Genomic DNA, 24,015 nt, shown 5'->3' on the forward strand with positions numbered 1-24,015 from the left:
ACATCAACTGCGTAAAGGATCCTAAGAGTGAAATTTACTAAGTTGAGTGAATTTAGATGCTAAATTCTTAAGCTATCCTATTTCAAAAACTTCCTTCATGACCTTTTTCTAAGTGCACCTGCATTTCCTAATATTACTCTAGCCCCATTTTATCATTGTCTTTAAGAAAACAGTATTTCCTATAATGATGAAGGGATGAAAAATGGCAGGCAAGAACAGGAGGAAGAAAGAGACATCAGCTCAACCACTTCCTGCCCTGGCTGAGAGAAGCAGCCCTCTCCACCTCTCTTAGCATATATTGGTACTAGGCCTGAAGTGAGGATCTTCCCATTGTAAAACAAAAGCCTGAATTTACATCCAGACTGAAGAGTAATGACATTTGCTTTAATTAACTATGTATTTGGGAAAGAGACCCAAAGAAAATTAAAAAAAAAAAAAAAATCTTTAAAGCAATGTGCAGATGATGATGTCTAGGGGTTATATCTTTTACTAAGTGATGGAAATTAATGTCATTATTCATGACATTAATATGATGAATTAATATTTTGTGCACAATTCTACTAGAAATTTTAAAGTTAACAAGTATGGCTTTAATTTGCTTAAATTGGGAGAAGGTTAACAGAATTTAAATTTTAAAAGGTCATACGGACATCACACTTAGCTACATTAAAATACTTCATGGGATCCAGTGACAACTTTTAAGCTACTTGTGTAAAGGGTTATTTTTATTTTTATTCAGTGTCAACTTCAGAAGGGCTAAATTACATAATAATAACTTTTCTATAATCCTGTGAGTCAGATATCAGAAACGTTTTAGGTCACAGTTCCAAGACTTGGAAAAACCTAATCCATGGAAATGATTGTAAACCCTCTAAATCTTTCTCATCAAGAAGTCGCTCATCTCATTACTTAAAGCCACTCAGTTTTGTTAGAAAAACCACAAACCATCAGCAAAGCAAGAGAGAGGGATTAGAATTTTAAAAGGAAGATTTGTTAGGAAAAAAATTTCTTTCTTCCACATACTAAAAGGCAGGAAGAATTAATGAAGCACCTCTCACACAGTTGCACCAGCCAGGAAAAGTTTCCAGAAAACAAAACTTGACATGCAAGGTGTCACTGCACAACTATAGGAGGTGCTATTCACTTTCAAAGCCATGATAGAATTAATATGTATTACAAATATTTGGGGATAGCTAGAAGTAACATGTCTTGAAGAAGGGAAGACTTTCTCATTTGTACACAGGCACAGTTATGTTCATATTAACCATTATCATGAATCAACACATCATTGTGATGATATAAAAAGGTATCTTGAGGTGCCTGGGTGGCTCAGAGGGTTAAGCCTCTGCCTTTGGCTCAGGTCATGATCTCAGAGTCCTAGGATCAAGCCTCGCATCGGGCTCTCTGCTCGGCAAGGGGTCTGTTTCCCCCTTCCTCTCTGCCTGCCTCTCTGCCTACTTGTGATCTCTCTCTCTCTCTCTCTGTCAAATAAATAAATAAATTTTTTTTAAGGCATCTTAAAGAAATTACATCATGATTGTGGGACAGCAGGATGGTATAAATGGGCTTTGGTGTCAAGCAGACCTAAGTTTGAAAAGCTACTAATAAGCAGGAACTTAATGTCTGATCCTTTGGTTGCATATCTACAAAAATAATAAAAGTCAAGTCCTAAGGATTATCATGTGGATGAAATGATAAAAAAAAGTGCAGAGCCCCTGGTATAATATCTGGCAATAAACAGGTGCTCAAAACATCCAGATAATCATATTCTAAACACATTTGAATTTTTGATGTCAAATAAGAATGTGGGTGTTTGTTGACTTTTACTATTAGCTCTTGCTCTAAAATCATATAATGTTCTCATTCTCCCCACCTTCCTTCCCACGTTATAAGGATGGGCGCTCTGTCTCATTAACATGCTACATCCAGGGCATCCGACCCTAACACAGTCCAATATATTCATTCAACAAACGGGATTGGTTAGATATTACAAAAGCAATGGAAAGCTTCTAATACTCCCTGCATTTAACTTCCCTGTCCTTTCCATGGGCTGACGTGCTCTAACAGTATGCTTACGTTTTATCTGATATGAATTTCAAAAGTCACCCATGAGATGATCTTCATCAGAAGGCCTTTCCCTTTTTGGAAGTCACAGATCCCTTTGAGAATCAGATAAAAATCTATGGATCATCAATGAAATAGACATGTAATCATACACATAAAAATCTGTGTGGAATTTCATGTGGGTTAGGAATATTTTGAAGGTTATTAGGTGACTGTGGTCCTTAAAACAAGAATGCTGATCTAAAATATCATAGCCTTCTTTGTGCATTTAATTACAATCCTTTTTTTTTTAAAATATAGGTTCCAGTTGTGAATGCTCTGGGGTTTTAATTAGAGAATCCAACCCTACCTCTTTAAAGGTTCAAGGTCTTTCAGCTTCTTGAATTATCAGATAGTTTTATAATTTAGGGTGCTTTAATTTGTAATTAACAGAAAACCCAACTCAAACTAGTTTAAACAGATAAGCAGTTTAAGTCATACTTAAGTCAACAGTAAAGTAGGCTGGGGTGCCTGGGTGGCTCAGTGGGTTAAGCCTCTGCCTTCAGCTCAGGTCATGATCCCAGGGTCCTGGGATTGAGCCCCACATCGGGCTCTCTGCTCAGCAGGGAACCTGCTTCTCTCTCTGTGCCTCTCTGTGCCTGCCTCTCTGCCTACTTGTGATCTCTGTCTGTCAAATAAATAAGTAAAAATCTTAAAAAAAAAAAAAAAAAAAAAAGTAGGCTTTTGGACGTGGTTTGATTTGGGTTCAATTATTTCTCTGAAATTTTCTGTCCTGTTCAGCTTTGTCCTCAGGCTGACATCTCTGAGGTCACAAAATAGCTGCTGCATTGACAGGCACATTTCAATCCAGGAGAAAGAGCACCCATGGCACAGAATTCACAAGAATTCACAGAATTCACAAAATCACAAGAGGCTTCCTGATTGGAGAACTCCGAAACTAATCCCTATGGAAAAAGTAATGCAAGATGCTGACTGACTTAGGTCTGGATAACTTCCGAAGATGACCCTACCAAGAATCTAATCTCGTCCTTTGGAGATTGATTGGAATTGGTTCCACCCAAGGTCATGACCATCCCCCTGCTTCCCTCTAACCTAACCCTTACAACATTCAGAAATGTTGATCATCACACTCCTTCAGAGTGAGAAATCCAAGACTATTTAACCTAGCACTGTCCTGAAGTTCTCCATTCTTTGCCAGGATAGTTTTGGACAAAAGTAAGATCATGCTTTCTCTTTCTATGTGTGGATCAAGGATCCACATGGACCCTTAATTTATTTTCAATTCATGTTTCTGTCGTTACAGGCACATTTGTTGTCCAAGTCACTGCAACTGATGCTGATGATCCAACTTATGGGAACAGTGCTAAAGTGGTATATAGTATCCTACAGGGGCAGCCCTATTTTTCAGTTGAATCAGAAACAGGTTAGAATTCCTTTTTGATCTTCTTTTTAAATCTGTAATTTTAACTGACATGTTCAGCTGAGCTGGCATATTTTTTAATAAAAACAATCAGTGTCATTGAATTTTCTTAGATTCACCTGCCAAATACCAGCAATATACTTGTAAACACGATATCCACATCACTTCAATCAAGAAATCTGACAATGGATGTTTCATCCATTATGTTTATAATATGGTAGATTCAGAAAAACTTCTACAATGTTATTTTTTTTCTTCCAGTTTGGGGAGAAGTTAAAGACCAATCCCTTCTGATAGCCATTGGGGCTATTTATAAAAATTCCAATTCTTTTTCTAGTTATTTGGTATCTCCTTCTCTTGCTCTGAAACTAGTTGTAGCCAGGAGATTTGTTCAGGCCAATAAATGTGGCAGTGATGCTAGTCACTTCCAAGCAGAACTTTTAGATCTGGTGCACAATCTACATTCCTATCCTCCTGCCACAGAGATCACAGATGGAAACCATTGTTGACACTGGTCTCCAGCCTGGATGTCTGTTATCCTCAGCAGAACTTCTTGCTGGCCTACTCAGAGAATGAACAAAACATTAACGTTAGCATGTCAAGCCAGTAAGGTTTTGCATTGTTTGCTATAACATTGTCTAGTGTATCCTAAATGATACCATCCTAATAAAGTGGATTCCTTAATGGAATCCTTTTTTTAACATCTCATTTTTCTGCATTTTCTCCAAGAGTAGCATATTATCTTATGATGAATTGTTTCTTAGGAAATACTGCCTGTGCTGTACAGTAAATTCTACACATATTTTTGCTATCATACTAGGAGTTGAGTTCCTTTCACACATTTTTCAAACATTCATTATTGTTAGCAGAAAACAAAACATTTCTAGATTACTACATCCAGTTAGAAATCAATGTGTTAAGAGGTGTGATGAACTTGGAAAGAATCCCGAGGAGAAAGAAAACATTGAGTTGAAAAACAATAAGGATGAAAAATTAGAAATATCCAACATAAAGGACAAAAGGCTAAGCGTATCTCCTGTATGTAAATGGAGGAGTACTGTGATTGGAGAACAGGTTGCAGCTGCACTTCCACGGAAGCCAGGACTATAGGAATAAAACTGACCCGTTGTCTGAGGTATTGGTGTTAAAAATTTAAAAAAAAAAAAAAAAAGATATTTTCAGCTTCATTAGTTGTTAAGCACTGGAATGTGCTACCAGAGAAGGTTATAAAGCCTTTAAAGCCTTCAAAGCCTTTAAAGCCTATAAAGATTTTTGAAAGAATGTTGTTAATTTAAGCATAAAGCCTACATAGAGATTAGGCAAACTTTTAGTTCTTTCAACTACTTATTTTATAACTACTTGACAATAGAGATAAATGTGACCTAACATGAGAATGTTGGTTTCTGCTGGGACCAGTTGAACTCGTGCTCACATCAGCTTTAGGAAAACTTCTATTCTCTAGGATCATACGGGTGGTAATTACGGGAGAACTGATGCTGTGTTTTCTTAAGACCATAGTTTCGTGGTTTAGAAAATCCTCCGAATGTTCATTATGGTAGGTATATTTGATGAGCCATTAGCTGATGCAGTAAAATGAAACTCAAGAGTCCGTTCAAGGAAATGGCTTAACAATTTCCTCATAGTACACTTACATGTCTTTTATCAAGCAGCTTAGTAGGAAGCACTGTAACACATGCCAAGTTACATTTTGCTGTGTTATCTTATACCACATGATATTTATACCGCCTACAATCTCTGCTACTGCAGAACTGACTTGTACTTACTCACCACGTGTGATAGGTGTTTGGTTTTTTTAAATGGATCTGTCTCCCTTATGTGGTTGTAATTGCCTTCAGCGTAAGGGCTATCTACGATCATCTTTATGTCACCCATGGCATCTATATAGTGTATTATATATTGTAGATAACTATGCATGTTTGTATAAGTAAGTGACTTGATAAAGTATTTTTAATACATCCCTTTCCACTTCTGAATTTCACACCCATAGGTATCATCAAGACAGCTTTACTCAACATGGATCGAGAAAACAGGGAGCAGTACCAAGTGGTGATTCAAGCCAAGGATATGGGTGGCCAAATGGGGGGATTATCTGGGACCACCACAGTGAACATCACGCTGACTGACGTCAACGACAATCCTCCCCGGTTTCCCCAGAGTAGGAACATTTCATTGAAGGAATTTCTTCAGTGTACTTTTTGTAAAACTCTAACTTTAAGAATGATATTTATTTCCATTATTATTAATTATCAATATTAGTGATCTCAGGAAGAACCATACATTTATTAGCTAAGCAATTTCTGATATGGTTATTGGTTGGAAAGCTAATCTCATTGTTATAGTTTTCCTTATTAAAATCCTGCCACAAACATAAATTTACTTGTGCAGAACATATGTACATAAGCATGCTTCTATTTGTTTAAAAAAAATTGACTTTATGTTTTGTGAATTTAATCAGTCATATAATCTCTTTTAAATCCTCACAAAGCTTTGTAAGGGGAGGATTTATCATTTTACTGTTTCTAAAAATACAACTGGGGAAATAACTATGTACTTAATCCTTTTGTAATCATAAATAGTTTTCTATATTATGGTTAATTGAGATACGAAAAGTCATCTCTAAAGTCATTAACTCTCGTGGCTAGATTAGAAAAAAAAAAAAAAAAGAAAGAAAAACAACATTCTTAAATGCCCACTTTATATCAGGCAGTACCCTAGAGCCCTTCATATAAAACACCTCAGTGGGTACTGGCTTTAATATAATTTTTCTTCCAGGAACAAAATTCATTTCTTTACACGATCTAAGTAAACTACTTGAATCCTGTCTTCCGTGAGAAAATAGGTGCCCACCATTAAAAAGAAAGCCCACTAACCCAATCATGGCATTTCTTTAAAGTTGGTCAGCTAATAGGGGCTTCTTTTATAATGGAGATACACATGGGTCAACAGGAAATCGTTACATTTTCTTTAGTTTTTTCAAGTATTCAATCAAAACAGAGTATCAAACAAATCTCTGATTTAATGGGTAGAAGAAAGGTTTTATGGACCCTAAAATTTTCCCTCACAGAGGCCTGACATGACAAGATCAGAATCAGCAGTACTTTGCCCAAAAACCTCCTTTTCAATAAAGGAATGCCCCGGGGAAGGAAAACAAAAGGAGCACCTGGAATGCCACTGGGACCTTACCTCACTTTGCTCTCTCCTTGGCTAGCCTGTGATCATTATTGCATAATGTACCAAAGCTCAGGAGGGGAGAGTAACTCTAGAGGAAAACGTTGGCTTGTGTTATCATTTTGCCAAGGATGAGCCCAACACTTACTGAATGGATGAATATTATTGCCTGACTCAATTCTAGTGATGTCATAGTCTATGTCCTCTCCAAAATAATTTGCACGGATGGTTGGCAAAATGTAACGGGTGAGAGTAAAATAAGTTTTGTGCCTTTTTTTTTTTTTTTTTTTTTTTTGACCCTGAGTACATGCTGCTCTGGCAGATCTAAACTGAAATTCACATGCAGTCCCCCTAAACCCCCTAAACTAATTTTGCAACATGAGGACATAAGGAAAGTGTACATCTCTGAAATACAGGTTTTAAAGATTTTATTTATTAATTTGACAGATAGAGATCACAAATAGGCAGAGAGGCAGGCAGAGGGAGAAGCAGGCTCCCTGCAGGGAGCCCGATGCGGGGCTCCATCCCAGGACTCTGGGATCATGACCTGAGCCAAAGGCAGAGGCTTTAACCCACTGAGTCACCCAGGCGCCCCTGAAATACAGGTTTTAAATCAGCAATACAGACAGAAGAATGGGGGAAACCTAGGCATAGAAAAAACACTGTTATGGAATTTAAAAGAAAGGAGTAGTCACAGAAACAGTTAAGAGCTTTCTCTCTCAATGTGTCTGTGTGTTAGGGATCTAACTGCAGCCAGACCAGCTCCCTGTGTGAGTGACAGAGTGTCTGCTTGGATACATCCTCTAGATCGCTGTCATTTGTTTCCACCTCCAGTTGTTACTAGCAGTGACACAAAGAACCCTTTTAAGAACTACCCCATAATTAGCTTAAAGTCACAGGTCAGGTTAAATTCTTTCCCATTCTTTCTGCTAAGATTAGTTAACGGGGGCTTCGAAACCTTGTACAGCAGCCCCCCCCCCCCACCAAGCCTCTTAGTCTTCCTTGCCATCACACCCATGAACCTGGAGTGCCATTTACAGGACAAGAAAAGTGTTCTTCATTTGCAAAGAGACAGGTCATGACAGAAGAAATATTCTTAACAATCATGAAAGTAAGGATGTAAGGATAGAGCTCCATTAATTATCGCAAGGAAAGTACAGATCCGCCTGCATCCGTAGTAATGTCTGAAAGAACTGTTAGAAAATGGGTTTTGTGTTTATTATGATAGAGTATCCTTCATCTGTGCTTGACTTATATCTGTCTGGTGATTAATAGGTACATACCAGTTTAAAACCCCTGAATCTTCTCCACCGGGTACACCAATTGGCAGGATCAAAGCCAGCGACGCTGACATGGGAGAAAATGCTGAAATTGAGTACAGCATTACAGAGGGAGAGGGGCTGGACATGTTTGATGTCGTCACTGACCAGGAAACCCAGGAAGGGGTTATTACTGTCAAAAAGGTAATGCCGTTTGTTAACTACAATGCAAACGAGACATTCATTTTTCTCCAGCCCCCGAGTAACTGGGGTAATCACATCTTACCTGAATGTTCCTCTAGATTCTTATTTTACTAATTATTTTTTTTTAAAACACCATGTCTAATGGTTGGCTTTTAGAATTCCCCGATAATCTGAAGCATTCATTAATCTCATACTTTTAATTAATTTTTATTAAGAACCTAATAAGTAAATAAATGACACAAATAAATTATACACATTAAAGTATATAAAATAAATACTGTCCATGAATAATAAACAAACAGTACCGGACACTGTTCTAGATGCAGGAGGTGCAATGGTACATTCAACAGAATGGTCTCTGCTTTCGCAGAACGGCCAATCGAAGGCAGAAAAGAGAGAAGGAAGCAAATAAACAAACAAACACGTGTATAGATATAAATTCTGATCATGCTTTGAAGGAAGAGAGTAACACAAGCAGTGGTAAAGATGGCCTGAATCAGAGAGAGGATATAAGAAGACCACAAAAATAAATTAACACAAATTTCCTATGAGCTCTAGCTACTTTTTGGAACATGATAAAAAGTTTTTTATACTTCTGAATTCCAATTTTTGTCCTATGTACTCACTCACTATTTATCTCCCCCCCCCCCACAATATTGTCTCGCTCCACAGAGCAGTACACACAAGTGTGGAAAAATTTAAAACCAATAAACCATGTGCCAAAGCTAAAAATACATTAATTTTGGTTCCTTTTTTTAATGATGGCACTACCCTCATGGATGATGTAATATTTTCTCTCTCCTTTAGCACACTGTTATATTCACTGGTGAAGATAAGCATAGGTGTATGTAAATAACGAGAAAATTCTTTCCTCTTAAGCTTTGGATTACATGTCTTAATACCTGAAAACACAATAAAACATGTTTAAGCGACACTCAGACCAATGTTTTATACTGTAATATAATTAGGAAGCCCATTAGTGTGCATTAACCTTTTTAATTTTCTTAGTGCCTTATCAGATTCAAACTGAAATTTTGCCTAGCCGACTAAATCACATTCACTAATGTCTTGATTAATTGTGTTTCTAGTGAGCCTTGTCATATCATCATCTAAAACTAAAAGTCAGCAATAAGCATTTGGGTTCACTTTGTCTCCAGAAGTAGAGATACTTTTCCTAAAGACCTCTGACAGCAATGATCATTACTTTCGTTCACAAGTAATTAGCCCAATGCCCTTATCAGGATATCACTTGGAATATTTTATCAACTCATGCAATGCAAAAAAAAAAAAAAATTAAATCTATTTTATCTGAATGAGGTCAAGGGTGTCATGATGTAAACATGTGGTTCTCAATTCTGGCTGCACATCAGCCTCACTGCAGGCGGTATTTCAAAGTACAGATTCCCGCCCCCACCACAGATATTTTGGTTTCATGGTCCAGGGTGGGGATCCAGATACTGGCAAATTTTAAAACACTCAGTAAGTCTTCAAGTACAGCCAGATGTGACGATATCTGAAACAGAAAAATCTACCACGTATTTGCCAACTTGCCCCTGACATGGGTCCCTCTAGTCAAATACAAGAATTTTGTTTTTTTAAAGGAGGTCTTACAAGACTCCTGCTTCCAGGTTCCCTTCCCGTCCATTATAACTTGCCCCCATGCACCCACTTGCAAGGCCACAGCGGGCATGGTTTCAGCCCACGCTCTTCATCAGGAGGGCTTGGTATCTGAACTCCCGTGCCTTTGTCCAATTTCACACTGCATGGTGATGTCCCTAAGCAATGTGGTCATATTTGTTCACCCAAGATTTGCACAAAAAATGGCTCATGTCTTTCTGTGTGTCTTGGTTGCTTCCAATATGTCTCCTCCCCCTACCTTCCCCAAGCTCTTGGACTTTGAAAAGAAGAAAGTGTACACCCTCAAGGTGGAAGCCTCCAATCCTCACGTGGAACCCCGCTTTCTCTACCTGGGCCCGTTCAAAGATGCAGCTACTGTCAGAATTATGGTGGAAGATGTGGATGAGCCCCCGGTCTTCAGCAAACTGGCCTACATCCTGCAGATAAGAGAAGATGCTCAGATAAACACGACAATAGGCTCAGTCACAGCCCAAGATCCAGATGCTGCCAGGAATCCAGTCAAGTAAGCATTCTTCTGCGACCCATCTCTTTCAGAAGCTTTAGTCGAATGCTATGCAAGTATCACCTGAAAGTTAGAAAATTAATCCTTTTTTTCAATGAGACACTTGTGTCTTCCTGAAAAACAACTCTAAACAGCATCTTTACTCTCCTTGCTCAGAATAAACATTATTTTAGCAGCAGTATAAATTTAAAAAACACAAAATTTGGGGGGGGGGGGTTTCCAAAATGATCTATAGGAGTTGACTACTTAACATGGAAATGGTACAAGGAAATACAACAGAATGGCCTGGAATTTTTCTTTAAGGCCTTAGATTTGTCAAAGGGTAGCAGGGAGAGAGTTCTGTGACTTTTAATAAACAAGACACCAGGATGAGTCTGTTCCTCAAGCATACAAGGACCTATCATGTAACACTTAGAGGTAGAATTATGCTCCATTTGGATGCATAATTTTTTCTTTTTCAGACGTGGATAAAAATAGGAACCATTTCACGATATATGTGTGCAAAATCTGGGGAAATTAATAGAGCTGAATCCTAATTTATACTGTGTAAGCAAGTTCTATTTTCTCTATATATTCCTTATACCTTAGCTGTAAATCCTGCTGCAAGAAAGCCTCATTGCTCTTTGAAACCCAGATGCTTTCATATTCTAGAATTTTATCAGGAGAGCAATGGAGTCAACAACTTCCAGCTTTGAGTCAATAGCTTAGTTGGCCAGATGAGAAAACTGCTAAATCAGAATATCATTCTAACAATTATCCCCTGAAAAAAAAAAAAAAAGAAAGAAAGAAAGAAAGAAAAGAAAAAGAAAAAAGTAAGCAAACTGACAAGTTAGAGAAACTTTTGCTAGTGAACCCACAGATAAATTCTGATCAGGACGCCTGCCATATGCCAGGTATGTTCTAGGCTTTAGAGATACAACAGAAAACACTATCAAGTCCTGATCTCATCAAGCTTACATTCTAATTGGGACAGACAGAAATAGGCAAACAACAAATATGCAGTATATCAGGTAAAATACACTGTAAGCAGTAAGATAAAATGGAAATAGAGGGTTTATATAGTGTGGTCAGACTTGCCCTTGGTAGGAAATCATTTGAGTAGAGATTTGATTGAAATGAAGGGATGAACCATGATGTTATGTGGTAGAAGAACATTCCGGGAAGGGGGAAAAATGAGGGTAAGGTCTAATACCAGAGCTTACTTGGCATGAAGAAGGAGTAGCAAGGAGGCTTAGGAGCTAGTAGAGAGCAATGTGGGGAGTGGTTTGTAAGGCAGGAGGCAACAAGGAGATACGGTAAATGGAGAGTGTGGGAGGTCCTACAGGGCTGTTTGTAGGCCTTGGTAAAGACTGGATTCTATTCTGATTGAGGTAGGAAGCCACTGCAGAGCTTTGAATAGGAGTATGCCCTAATCTGAAACTACTTATTAAAAGGATCACAATGGCTGCCCCATGAAGAGTATTATTGGAGTTGAAAGAGTTTGAGTTTTTAAGGCAATCATTTTCTAACTTTTCAGCTATGAGCTCTTGGTTCAAATGAAACCTGATGCAAGTCCCACATCTAAAACACAAACATGCCTGGCTTACTCTCAGGGAATAGTTTTAAATCATTGGGAAAATAGACTGCTGTTTTATCATTCTACTGGAATACCTGTAGACTACTTGAACTGGACTATGGTCAGCCCAAAGTAGCCACATGTAAGCTCCCTGGATCAAGTGTTCTTCCACATACATTTAATAGTATTAATAAGGAAAATTAATGACAGTCTATGCTTGTACAATAAATAATCTTAAGTATTTTCACAATGATTCTCTCAGTTGGAGTTTGTCCTAAGTGTGTAAGGGAAAAATCTTAGCAAGTCAATGTCAGGACCAATTTAACTGTGTAATGCTGGAAGTTTATATAAATATGAGCTTTGTTACCAATTTGATCAATCAACATGTTTTTAATTGATAATGTGTCCTGGGAATTTAGGTTGTGTTTTTATGTCTATTTTATTTTATTTTTTGTTTATTTTATTTTTTATAATGAATACCATTTAACCCACTGCACTATTTTATGTTTTATTAAAGGAAGTAGTTAACTTGTCAGACTGGGTTGGCTCTCAGCCAGTTTTGAAGTTTCTTATGCCAGCCTTTCCTTGGTACATATAGATTTCAAATACAGAAATAGATTTAAGATTAAAAATATAAATACAGAATATAAATATATTCTGTATATATACTATATATTCTGTATATATTCTATATATAGAATATGTATGTATTCTATATATTCTGTATATTCTATATAAATACAGAAAAAGATTTAAGATTAAAAATATAAATAAGAGGGTGCCTGGGTGGCTCAGTTGGCTAAGCAACTGCCTTCGGCTCAGGTCATGATCCTGGAGTCCTGAGATCCTGTCCCACGTCAGGGTCCCTGCTCAGCGGGGAGTTTGCTTCTCCCTCTGACCCTCCCCCTTCTCATGCTCTCTCCCTCTCTCTCTCATTCACTCTCTCTCATTCTCTCAAATAAATAAGTCAAATCTTTTAAAAATATATAAATAAGGGGATGGGCTCAGTGGGTTAAGGCCTCTGCCTCCAGCTCGGGTCATGATCTCAGGGTCCTGGGATAGAGCCCCCGTGTTGGGCTCTCTGCTCGGCAGGAAGCCTGCTTCCTCTTCCTCTCTACCTGTCTCTCTTCTACTTGTGATCTCTCTCTGTCAAATAAACAAATAAAATCTTAAAATATATATATATATATATATATAAATCAAATAAAAATATAAAAATATAAATAAGATATATTGATATATAAGTGTATATTCCAGGGAGTACTTTTATAGGACAAAAGTGATTCTCATATTGGGAAAGTATATCCACACATAGTTTTTGGTTATCCAAGATGTAAATATTGAACAACTAGGCATTAGACAATATATTAGGTACATAATTAATACTAGAGAATTCTCCCCCAAACACTGATTTATTGTTATGCAGATACAAGTATTTAATTAAATTATTTAATTTCATAAAATAATTTTCTTCTAGTAACTTTATCACAGATGCCCTTTGACTTCCATGGAAGAGTCTTATAAAATGTCACTCTGAATAGATATTATGAAAAATTTACATCCAAATATACTTCCTTTCCTGACCCACAAATCTCCCTGACTTGAGAAGATACATTAGAAGACAAATTATTGAATCACAGAATATAATAAATTTCTGGGATGGGGGGAAGAGCTACCTGCAAAATAATCTGCTATAATCATGTTAAGATTGATTACTTTGTTCCTTATCTGTTAAGACTACAGTTAATGTGACTGGGCAGTAAATATAGCAGATGTGAACTGAAATTACTTTGGAAAGAAAAACAACAAATAGACAAGGCTTCATGTGCAAACTATCTTTCCTAAACAACATAGATATTTGAAATTTCCTATTAATTTTTAAATCTCCCAATTAAGGTAAAAACTCTACAATTTGGGTTTTTCCTAAATAGTTTCTCTCTAAAATCAAAAGCCACCTTCAACTAAAAATTCCTCACCCCATATTCTTTATTTAAAGGCTTGATGGGAAATATGATTATTTGTAAAACTTAAAACTATAGCAGGAAGAAAACAGACAAAGAACAAGAAAAGATTACTGCTGTCTAAATTGTAACAGCTTCCAAAGGCAATAAGCAGCATATCTTAAACTTGACATTTTTCATGAGGGAAAAAAATATTTGTAGGTAATCATTAAATTTCTTACAAAGTCTATGAATATTGAGATTTCCTTTTTGGGTAATTAGTTATCTGCTGTAAATAGTTATCATTCTCAAATTAAAAATGAAGGCAGGTGATCACGTTCAATGCTGTTGCCTAAATTCTTAATAAACATTGATCCATGAAATAAATGGCAAAAATACTAGCTGTTTTATCTGTAGGAGAAGGAACCTTAATAATAAAATATTAGGTTTATATAAACTAAAATTAAAATTCTAACCTGACTTGAGATATAGATATTGGTTTTGAGCTTCTTAATTCTCTTCAGGTTTAGACTACAATGATCAAATATCTATTTTACTTAGACCCTTGATAGATGACAAAAATATGTTTTAGTAAAATAAAATACATATTATAATTCACCAGTTATATTTTAAAGCAAAATAATCAATTGAAATAGAATCTTGAACATGGTACACTATTACAAGCTAATAACAAGAACTTATTTTTCTTAGAGTATTCATAATAAGTCTTCATGTGTATGACTAGTTGGTCATTTACTTCATTGTATTTCTACTGAGCCAACATTCTAAAATATTCCATCATGACGTAAATTTTGAGACTCTAGCTGAAATGGGCAATTTTTCCTCCTCATGACCTTAACATATCAACTGTCTCCAGAATTTTCTCTTTAATGTCCCCTACATAAAACAGAGTCCACACATACTTACCCCATATATAGCTATTCCAAAAACTAGTAATAAATTGATAAAGATAATATTTCTCAAAATCTACCAGTCATCCTTCAATTTCAGTGTTAAAACAGAGTTAAAACTCAAGTGTTAAAACAAAGGATTTCTTAGAAATCCTTAGAAATCCTTTGATTTCTAAGATACCTCTTGGTTGTCCTTGAATTCTCTGTACTCCTTGAATAGTTCCCTAGCTCCTACTCTGCTCTGGGCAGCGTGGGTCTCCATTTTCTCCATTTAAGTGATTCTGTCTTTAATATTTTTCTTCCTTCACTGGACCTTCTCTTCCTAGACAAGCAAACCAGAAATCTAAGTTGTCAATCCAGATCTTTCCCTTCCCAGAATTTCCTTAAGCATCTCAGCGTCAATATTTCAAAATGGGAATTGGGATCTTCCCCAAATCCTGTTCTTTTCTTCTGTCAGTTTGTGACCGCACCAGCCAACCATTCTCCTTAATTCAATCAGTGATTTAGATCAGAACATTTCCCTGCTTAAAATCCGCAGGTAGATTCACACAGCTCTTAGAACAAATCCCATCTCCTTGCCATGGCCAGCCCATCCTTCTACAGTCCAGACTCTGAATCTCTCCCCAACCTCATTTTCTGTCTCCCTTTACCCACCCCACAAACTGCAGCCACACTAGCCAATTTCTGCTTCGTTCTACATAAAGATTTGTAAAATGAAGTGGATAACAGCAAACTAGACAATCATCCTATTCCCGAACATGACCGCCTGTGTACCCATTAAAGCTTTAAGGTTCTAAAAATGTGAGTTAAAATGTAACAATTACTATACAAACTTGATACAAATTACATGTGAAAGAAACTTTACCGGTGATTCTCAAACTCATGCAACTTGTCTAATGGCTTACCATTAGGACCTCAATTGCAAAGGATTAATTTCCCAGAATATTTTGCTTAATATTAAGTTATAGATATGCAAATATGTGCTACAAGTAGATAAATTCATGTAACAGACATTGTAGGAATAGTTTTAGGATGTGAGAATAACAAATACAAAGAAAACCTTTCTTGCATTGTACGGGGACAGGGGGTAGCTACACTTGTGGTAAGCAAAGCATACACATAGACTTGTCAAATCATTATGCTGGGCACTGAAACTAAGGTTACTGGGTGTCAACTATATTTCACTTTAAAAAGAAAATCATTCTAAATTCTACTCTGCATTTTTAGGTATTCCGTTGATCGACACACAGATATGGACAGAATATTCAACATTGATTCTGGAAATGGTTCAATTTTTACATCGAAACTTCTTGACCGAGAAACGCTGCTGTGGCACAATATCACAGTGATAGCAACAGAGATCAGTAAGTCAAACTTCACACCGCAGCTGTCCCCAATTGATGGAGTGAGTGTCCCAGCAAGGGCTGGTGAAGCAAGGCTGAAATTCATCACCATGTACTGATATCCTACTCGATACATATTGAGGGAAAGAGCCCTGTAATGGTTTGCAGTAATGCTTCTTCTAGGCAGGTGTTAATTCATTCACAAATGCAGGGGCACCTGCAGATGAGCCGTAGTTCAGAAACAATAAAATGAGAATGCATCTCTCAAGTGAGGTCGAATTGGTACATATTGGATTTGATTCCAAAAAGCTTTATCAATCAGAACATTACAGAAGCAGCTGAAAAACACATGGGCTCATGGTTGGAATTGGGAGTGGAGGGGAAGGAAATCAAGTATATTAAAAAATGTAGGCATTACTTAGAAATCTTTCAGATATCTATCCTCCAGCTTTCTAAATAATTTCTATTTCAAAATCATTATAGGAGTAAGAGATATAAATTTTAGCTTTTCCACTGTACACCAAAGTGAACAATCCAAACCACCAAGTAATCAATAAAATGTTTAGAGCGGCTTTTTATGGAAGTCCCCATGAAATTGAAGGCAAAGAAAAACAGTGCCAAATGAATGCTTCAAATAAAATGATTATACACAGTAAAAATTGTGTACTATAAACACAATGTGTAGTACATGAAAGAAAAAGTATTTTTAAAATAACACTTAAATGTTTAAAAATAGGCTTCCAAATTATAGCTCATTTTTTAGTTTTTGTTTTTGACTTTAAAAGTTCAAATATTTTTAGCTCAGTTGGGTATCTAGTGTGAAATATTCCATATCTAATGGTGTATTACAGCAGTATTCTTTGTCAACCTAACTCATGAGATATGAAATGGCTGAAGAATATTGAGTAGAATATTTAATAACTAATCTGGGCAAAATGAAGCATTGCTTTGCGATGGCGTTGAGAACTCCTAATTACAAATTTGTTAGGTAGGAATTTGCTCTCCAGAATTTATGTGGAGGGACTAATGCAGATACCGACGACAGAGCATACTTACAGCTTTAAAATTACAAAATTATTTTTCACACCGAAAAGGACCATTTTTTAAAGCCTCATGAAATTGTATGTTTTACTGAAGTAGTTATTTCATGTGTATTTTAAGCTTTGTGCCTAAAATTTTTTTTTTTAAGGTTTAATGTTTCTGTGATATTTTTGAAAGTATTAGTGATAAAGACCTTTTAAAACTTCATCTTCGGCAGCTCCAACTTTGGAAAAATAATGGGAGCGACATTTTAGATGCAAAGGAGCTTAAGAATCTTATTGTCTAAATTTCTTAACTGTCTTTGATGCAACAGAAGCCCAGAGCTTACATAAAAACAGCCCACTCCCCTCCCGGGCCCTTGGCACTTGCTGTTCCCTTTATTTGGAGAGCCGGAAATACTCACATGGCTTAATTCTTCTCTTTATTCATGTCCCTGTCCAAATGGCATCTCATCAGATGAGACCGAGCGGTCATCCCACTCAAAGTAGCACCTCCACGTCTCCCCCATCCCCTCCCCTGTTCAATTTTCTCCTTAGCACTCACCATCTGAGGCACTAATTATGTGTTTACAGTTTATCCGCCCCCATTAGAATAAAGCTCCAGGATGCAGGCTCTTTGTGATGCCCCCATGTGTCCCAGCACCCCAAAGAGTGGCTGGCACATATTAGAAATGAGATGCTCACTAAATGCTTAAGACATGAACAAACAGATTTATATAAGCGCAGTGAATGAGGAGCGCTGAGCTCAGAGATTCCAACGCCTGATTCTTGGACCAGGAATCCATCTTCCACACTACCCCAAATACTCATTCACCTCCAGTCCTCCCTCCAGCATTGACACTGCCCTCTCGTTATCCAGGATGAACAGCCTGGGCTTTGGAGTCAAATAGACCCAAGTTGAAGTCTAGGCTCTACTTCTTACTTACCACCTCTGTGAAGATGGACAAATTACCTAACCTATCCGTGCCTCGGTTTCCTCATCTCTATAGTAAGGGGCGACAACTGTATTTACCTCAGAAGTTTGTAAGGATTAAATAAGATAATAAGGCAAAGTGCTGAGCACTACATCCAGCTTGTACTCAGCATGAGAACTAAAGAACTAAGACCAAAATAACCATGGGTGGCCTTCATTCCACCCCCACCGAGCCCCACACTTTGTTTTGTACAAATTTTCCCCATCTCCCTGCTTCTTTGGCTTCTCATAAAATCTGCCTCTACCCTGCCCTTCCTGGATAGCTTTTCTTTATTTTGTGTGACCCTGGGGTTTGCTATCCAGTTGTACTCTAACCATACAAGTAGCTTTTTCTTGTAGGTATGTCTAGCAGGTGTATTCAACTCCACAACTACCCATCTCGTTCTTTTTGGTGACTAAGTTGGCTCATGATGCCCTGTGGTACTCAGAGCAGCCTTGGGCAATCTGTGTATGAATGAGAAAGGAGTGAGTGACCGTTGTCTAAAGGGGACTGGCGATCAATACACAAATGCCTCTTTCTTTCTTTTTGGCATGTTGCAGATAACCCAAAGCAAAGCAGCCGAGTCCCTCTATATATCAAAGTTCTAGATGTCAATGACAATGCCCCAGAATTTGCTGAATTCTATGAAACCTTTGTCTGCGAAAAAGCAAAAGCCGATCAGGTGAGTTTCATTAAAAAGCAAATTAATTCAGTCGGATTAATTTAGATCTTCTAATACACAGAGCTGAGGGCCAGTTTTGAATTATCTATGAAGTAAACACTAACAAAATTAATACTATAAATAAGAAGCAGAATGAATGTTTAACTTGCGTAAGAGAACAAACAGTTTTTAAGAACTGGAAGTTCATCACTCTCAGAGACTGATGCTGATTCAAATCAGTCTTAAATTTTCATTAAAATAGATCAGTCACAGCTTCATTGGAAAAATCTTAATTGGTGAGCATACATTTAATTACCATATATACTGGAGAGCAATAAGCAGAACACACTTTACAATTGTCTTTAACTCATAGTTTCACTAATTTATATTGCCCATCTCTACAAGTAATCCAAATTCGTGAATGTTTTTCTGTTTTACATATTTGTCTCCACCTGAGATAGGTCTTTTCTGCCACTGATATAAAAATTATGTTACAGTTTGTCAAAATAGAAGTGCACTGTTAAAATTCATGTTAAAGCAGGAAGCTGATGGTGTTTTTTGCACAAACTTTCTTTTTAGCTCTTAGGCAAGTCGATGGCCTATGTTTATAATCACAATTGCATTTCTGAACAGGCTCTGTCCAAAGAGGGCCTGAATTTTTTCTTAGTTGAAATGTTGTCATAGAGATTTGTGGTCTTTTATAGCTTTGTATCACTCTAGGGCAGTGATCCGCAACCCTCATGATTTTGCCCCCAGGGAACAGGTGGCGCTGTTTGGGGACATTTTTGATTGTCAACAAGAGTAGAGTGCTACTGGTATGTAGTGGGAGGAGGCCAGGCTTGCTGAGAAATATCCTATAGTGCCAGGACAGCCCCACAACAAAGTGGTTTTCCTGCCTCTATTTCCAACCCATCAGTTCCTTGCATAAAGGGGATTCATTGTAAACTTTCTAGAGGCTATTGTTTTTAAATTCAAATTAGAAATCACACAGTCAAGCAATTTACTGCAGAATTGTAAGAAACACTTTTGAGTTAGCTGAACTTCAAAGCAGCTTTATGGTTTTGATTTTAGTTGATTCAGACTCTACGAGCTATTGACAAAGATGACCCTTACAGCGGGCACCAATTCTCGTTCTCTCTGGCTCCTGAAGCAGCCAGTGGCTCAAACTTTACCATTCAAGACAACAAAGGTAAACGCACCCAGGTTATCTTCTCTGTATGTTGGTATCTTTCTCTCTGTCTATCAGCATCCACGATGTGGCAGGCCCAGGACATTCACCGCTTTGCTTTCCTATCACAGATAACACGGCAGGAATCTTAACTCGGAAGAATGGCTATAACAGACACGAGATGAGCACCTATCTCCTGCCAGTGGTGATTTCGGACAACGACTACCCGGTCCAAAGCAGCACCGGGACCGTGACTGTCCGGGTCTGTGCATGTGACCACCACGGGAACATGCAGTCCTGCCACGCGGAGGCCCTTGTGCACCCCACGGGCCTGAGCACGGGGGCCCTGATCGCCATCCTTCTGTGCATCGTGACCCTACTAGGTAAACTGCTTCTCCCTGCATCCTATGTCCCCATGCTGAGGGGCCCACACTGTTACTGTGACACCCTAGACTTATCCGCCTCCCCCAGTAAGGCATATAGCCTGATCTAGGTGAGTAGAGTTATATGCTGAGAATCTGCGTTGTTCAACCATGAACAAGTTTTTGCTTGAAAGTAGCTCTGGAGAGTGAACAGATGTGAAACTTGCCGATGTCCTCACCTACCCAGGGAACACCACCCCATATTCACCTACCCAGGAATCTATCTATCTATCAGACAGGGAATGAACCCCAGGGGACTGGAGGGCACCCTCAATGTGCCCCTTTCATTTCATTTGTTGTTTCCTGTTTAACCTGGCAAGCATTGTTAAATTTTAAAGAGAGAAAGTCATCCAGCATGAGGAGTGTGCTGATGACCCTCACTATAAAGGTAAAGTTTAAAGATCGATGGGGAAAGTGGAAAGAGAAATGTGATGACTTTTTCTCTCCCATACAGGGAAATAAAAAGCGATTAAATTTTCTTCCACCCAGCTAACTTGCTTTGGTCTACCCATTCGAATCACTACCTTCTTAGCCTGTTCCCCAACTGCCACATACACAATGTCTATTATTTCTCAGACTCATAATAATAAACAACTTCTGTGACTGAGGAAATAAATCTGGGACCCAAAAGAAATGAATGCAATCAAGGTGAAAATCAAGATCCAGCAATGATTCAAATGAAATTTTTATCCTCGACCCATGAATTAAGCACACCGGTTGAGCTCAAAAATGCTCCACAGACCGCTGAGGGTTGTGAACTAAGAAAGCAAATGTTAGTTCATTTAGTCCTTCCAAATATCAAAGTAAGCTTTTGCTACACAAGTGGAAGAAAGGTAAGAAGTTAAACGTCAACCTAGCTTGCACAGGCGGGACAACTCTTTTTTAAAAAGACAATATAGCATTGAGAAGAATAAAGAGTAAAAGACCGACATTTTTCCGGGAGGAGAATGCCTAGGGATCCCTGCTTAAGAGCTGCACATTCCACATCAATTTTGCTAATTATAACGGAAGTCTTGAAAACTTAACTACAGAACCGTGATTCTCTTTGTCAACGAAGATTTGGGGAAAGTATTTTAAGATATGAGGATAAATAAAAGCTGACAGTATGCAAAGACAAATCAGTGTTTCTAATGGTGTGAGTCTGTAAAAATTGTTTTGGAAGAGAAGGATATGAATATTCTTTTTGATTTTGGGGGGGAGGTTGCTTTTAGAAGGGCTGAATTGGCAGGGCTGTAGTCAGGGAGAATTCCATGGACTCTTCTGTGGTCCCTAGAAGGAGAACTGACTCTCACTTCAAACAGGTGATTCTTCCTCTCCTTCATCATCTACCCATTTTCTCTCTCCCGCCCCCCACCCCACCGGCTTTTCTCCTCCTCACCAACCCCCTTTTTCCTTTCTTCATCACTTCCTTCCTCCAGTAAATTCACTGTTTCCTCATTACTCCTCACTTGTGTCTGTGCTCCCTACATCTGGTCTAGTCTCTTTGGAATTCCGTACCTAATAAAAAAAGGAACTCAATGGGAATGACCCTCTACTAGGCTAACACCAGTGTGGGCTACACACTGGCCAAGATGCTTCACAACTGTTCTCCTTTAACCCTCAGAACTACCCGGTATGTATTTATCTGCATCCCAAATAAGAAAACCAAGGCTCTAAGAAGTGCAGCCTGTAGCCACATTACACAGCTAATAGGTGGTAGAACAGAGTTGCAGATTCGGGTCTTCTCCCCCTGAGCCCTGGTGCTTCCACACCGCAGTCTGCTCTCTTTGTGAGCTCAGAGAAGGCAGGGCAAGGTCCAGGCTGAAAGACAGCCCGAGCTGGAAATGAGAAGTCAAAGAAGGTGGAGGCAAACAGATTTCGTAAGAGACGAAAAAGCCACACCAACGTAAGAGAAAATCTGCCATCAATAAAGTGGATCCTGTGGCATCTCTTGTTTCATTTACAAAAATAAAACCACAGTTGAAAACAACTATGACATCTCGTGTCTCCATGGTGCTTTAAAGTCTACAGAACTCACACATTGACGAACTCATTCCTGATGACAACACTGGGCACTGTATTATTGCCTCTCTTTCACAGAAAGAAACAGACTTCAAAGGGTCAAATCCTTTAAGCAAGCCTAGGCAGGCTGATTTCAAATGCTTTGCTACCTTCTAGCTTTATGATGGGATTTGAGCACAAACTGGTCCAAGCATTGCCCCCACCCCCCAAATCTCACTGCTGTCCTCTGGCCTCAGGCGGTAGAGAAAAGGGAAGAGGTCAGTTACTAGATAGAAAGCTATTACTCTCTCAGAATGTATGGTTTTTGTTCCACGTGCTTAGAACTCACATCTTTAGTTGATAAAAGTTAGCTGTAAGAAAGATCTACCTTCTAGAATTTCTGTTCAGCTGTACATTGGGCCAAAAGAAAAGATACAGGCCGTTGTAGCTGTAGGAGAAATAAGGCAGTGAATAAATGCCTTTAAATTACCCAGGGTGCCCTCTCTTCTAGGTACTGCACTTTCGAGTGTGCAAAGGACCAAAACAAAAAAATACAGATCACTTAAACTGGGGCGGAATTAGGTAGTGATAAACGCCTGCTATCTTGCCTTAAATGGTGGCAGACCGTTGTACATAAGGGTTGAATGCTTTGGGAGACATTTGTCTTGATTCTATTCGCTATCCCCAGAGGCCATCCTTAGTTACAAGCCTCTGTTTTGCAAATCCTTGTCTTTGGTCACATTGGAATCCCGCACAAAGGGTAGATGATGAGCATCCCTCTGCCCAGAGCCCTGCAATTTTTCATCCACGTGCACCTCAGGGTAAAGTCAGGTCATACAGAAGCCTCCAGGCCCCACATGACAAGGCCTTTCCCTACTCCCTTCCTGTCAGGGTGGGGGTTGGGTGGCTCCCCCAAGTCCAGCTGTAGGGTCTCCTGGCTGTTTGTCAAACAGTCCAAGCACCCTACCATCCCAGCGCCCTTCTTCTAGCTCTGTCCTCTTCACCTGACAGCTCCTTGGATAACTCCCCACCCCTTTGCTGCAATGGCACTTCCTCAATGAGGCAATCTCCTAAAAAGCATATGCAGCCTCTCCTGCGCACGCGCAAGTGCCCTTCACCCTCCTCCTCTGCTCTGTTTTGGTTTACACTGTTCATATCACCTTCTAATAATTTCTAATAATTGGGTCTCCATCCACCACCGCCACCACCACTCCTGCCCACGTCCTGATGAATGTTTTCTACTGAGAGTGCCTGGACCGGTACCTGGCACAGAGTAGGCACTACACATTTAGTGAATGAATAAATATAGAAACGTGCTGAATGGCCGGGACAAATGAGGCATGAGGATGCTCTTTGGCAGCAAGAGAGGATGTGTACGATTATACAACCACACACTTGAAATGGCCTTCCAAAGTAGCCTATAATCCAAATGTGCTTGGCTATTAAAAGTGTTTGCTTTTTAGATTGACCCGGATTTGAGTTGTTTGTATAGTGTAACATCTCTAAATCTCAATTTCCTCTATGAAAAATGGTTACTATATCATATAATACATATATATATTATAAAATGATGGTACCTACATTGTAAAGCTGCCGTGATACTTAAATGAGATTCAGTATATAAAGCATTTAGCACAGTGCTTGGCATATAGAACTCTCTTGATAGATAACCAATTATTATTAATACTATTACACCCGAAATAAATAGATAACCTATTATTATCAATACTATTAACATCCAAAATTATAAAATAAGATATCTGGGT

General features: G+C 38.4%; 1 protein-coding gene across 4 annotated transcripts in view; it reads left to right on the forward strand.

Annotated features, from left to right (window-relative positions):
• Positions 1-24,015, forward strand: part of CDH6 (cadherin 6) — a 121,083-nt gene that overhangs the window by 93,680 nt on the left and 3,388 nt on the right. For 3 of the 4 annotated variants that reach the window (XM_059416941.1, XM_059416942.1, XM_059416943.1), the window contains 8 exons: positions 3,368-3,487; positions 5,493-5,660; positions 7,949-8,136; positions 10,023-10,276; positions 15,910-16,046; positions 18,579-18,700; positions 19,751-19,868; positions 19,979-20,230. In XM_059416941.1, the coding sequence (XP_059272924.1) occupies positions 3,368-3,487; positions 5,493-5,660; positions 7,949-8,136; positions 10,023-10,276; positions 15,910-16,046; positions 18,579-18,700; positions 19,751-19,868; positions 19,979-20,230 (1,359 nt within the window). Of the gene's footprint in view, positions 1-3,367; positions 3,488-5,492; positions 5,661-7,948; positions 8,137-10,022; positions 10,277-15,909; positions 16,047-18,578; positions 18,701-19,750; positions 19,869-19,978; positions 20,231-20,723; positions 22,197-24,015 lie in introns of those variants that run through there. The other variant, XM_059416944.1, reaches the window with a different exon arrangement.

Source organism: Mustela nigripes, chromosome 12 (assembly GCF_022355385.1).
Source record: "Mustela nigripes isolate SB6536 chromosome 12, MUSNIG.SB6536, whole genome shotgun sequence".
Classification (NCBI taxonomy): domain Eukaryota; kingdom Metazoa; phylum Chordata; class Mammalia; order Carnivora; family Mustelidae; genus Mustela; species Mustela nigripes.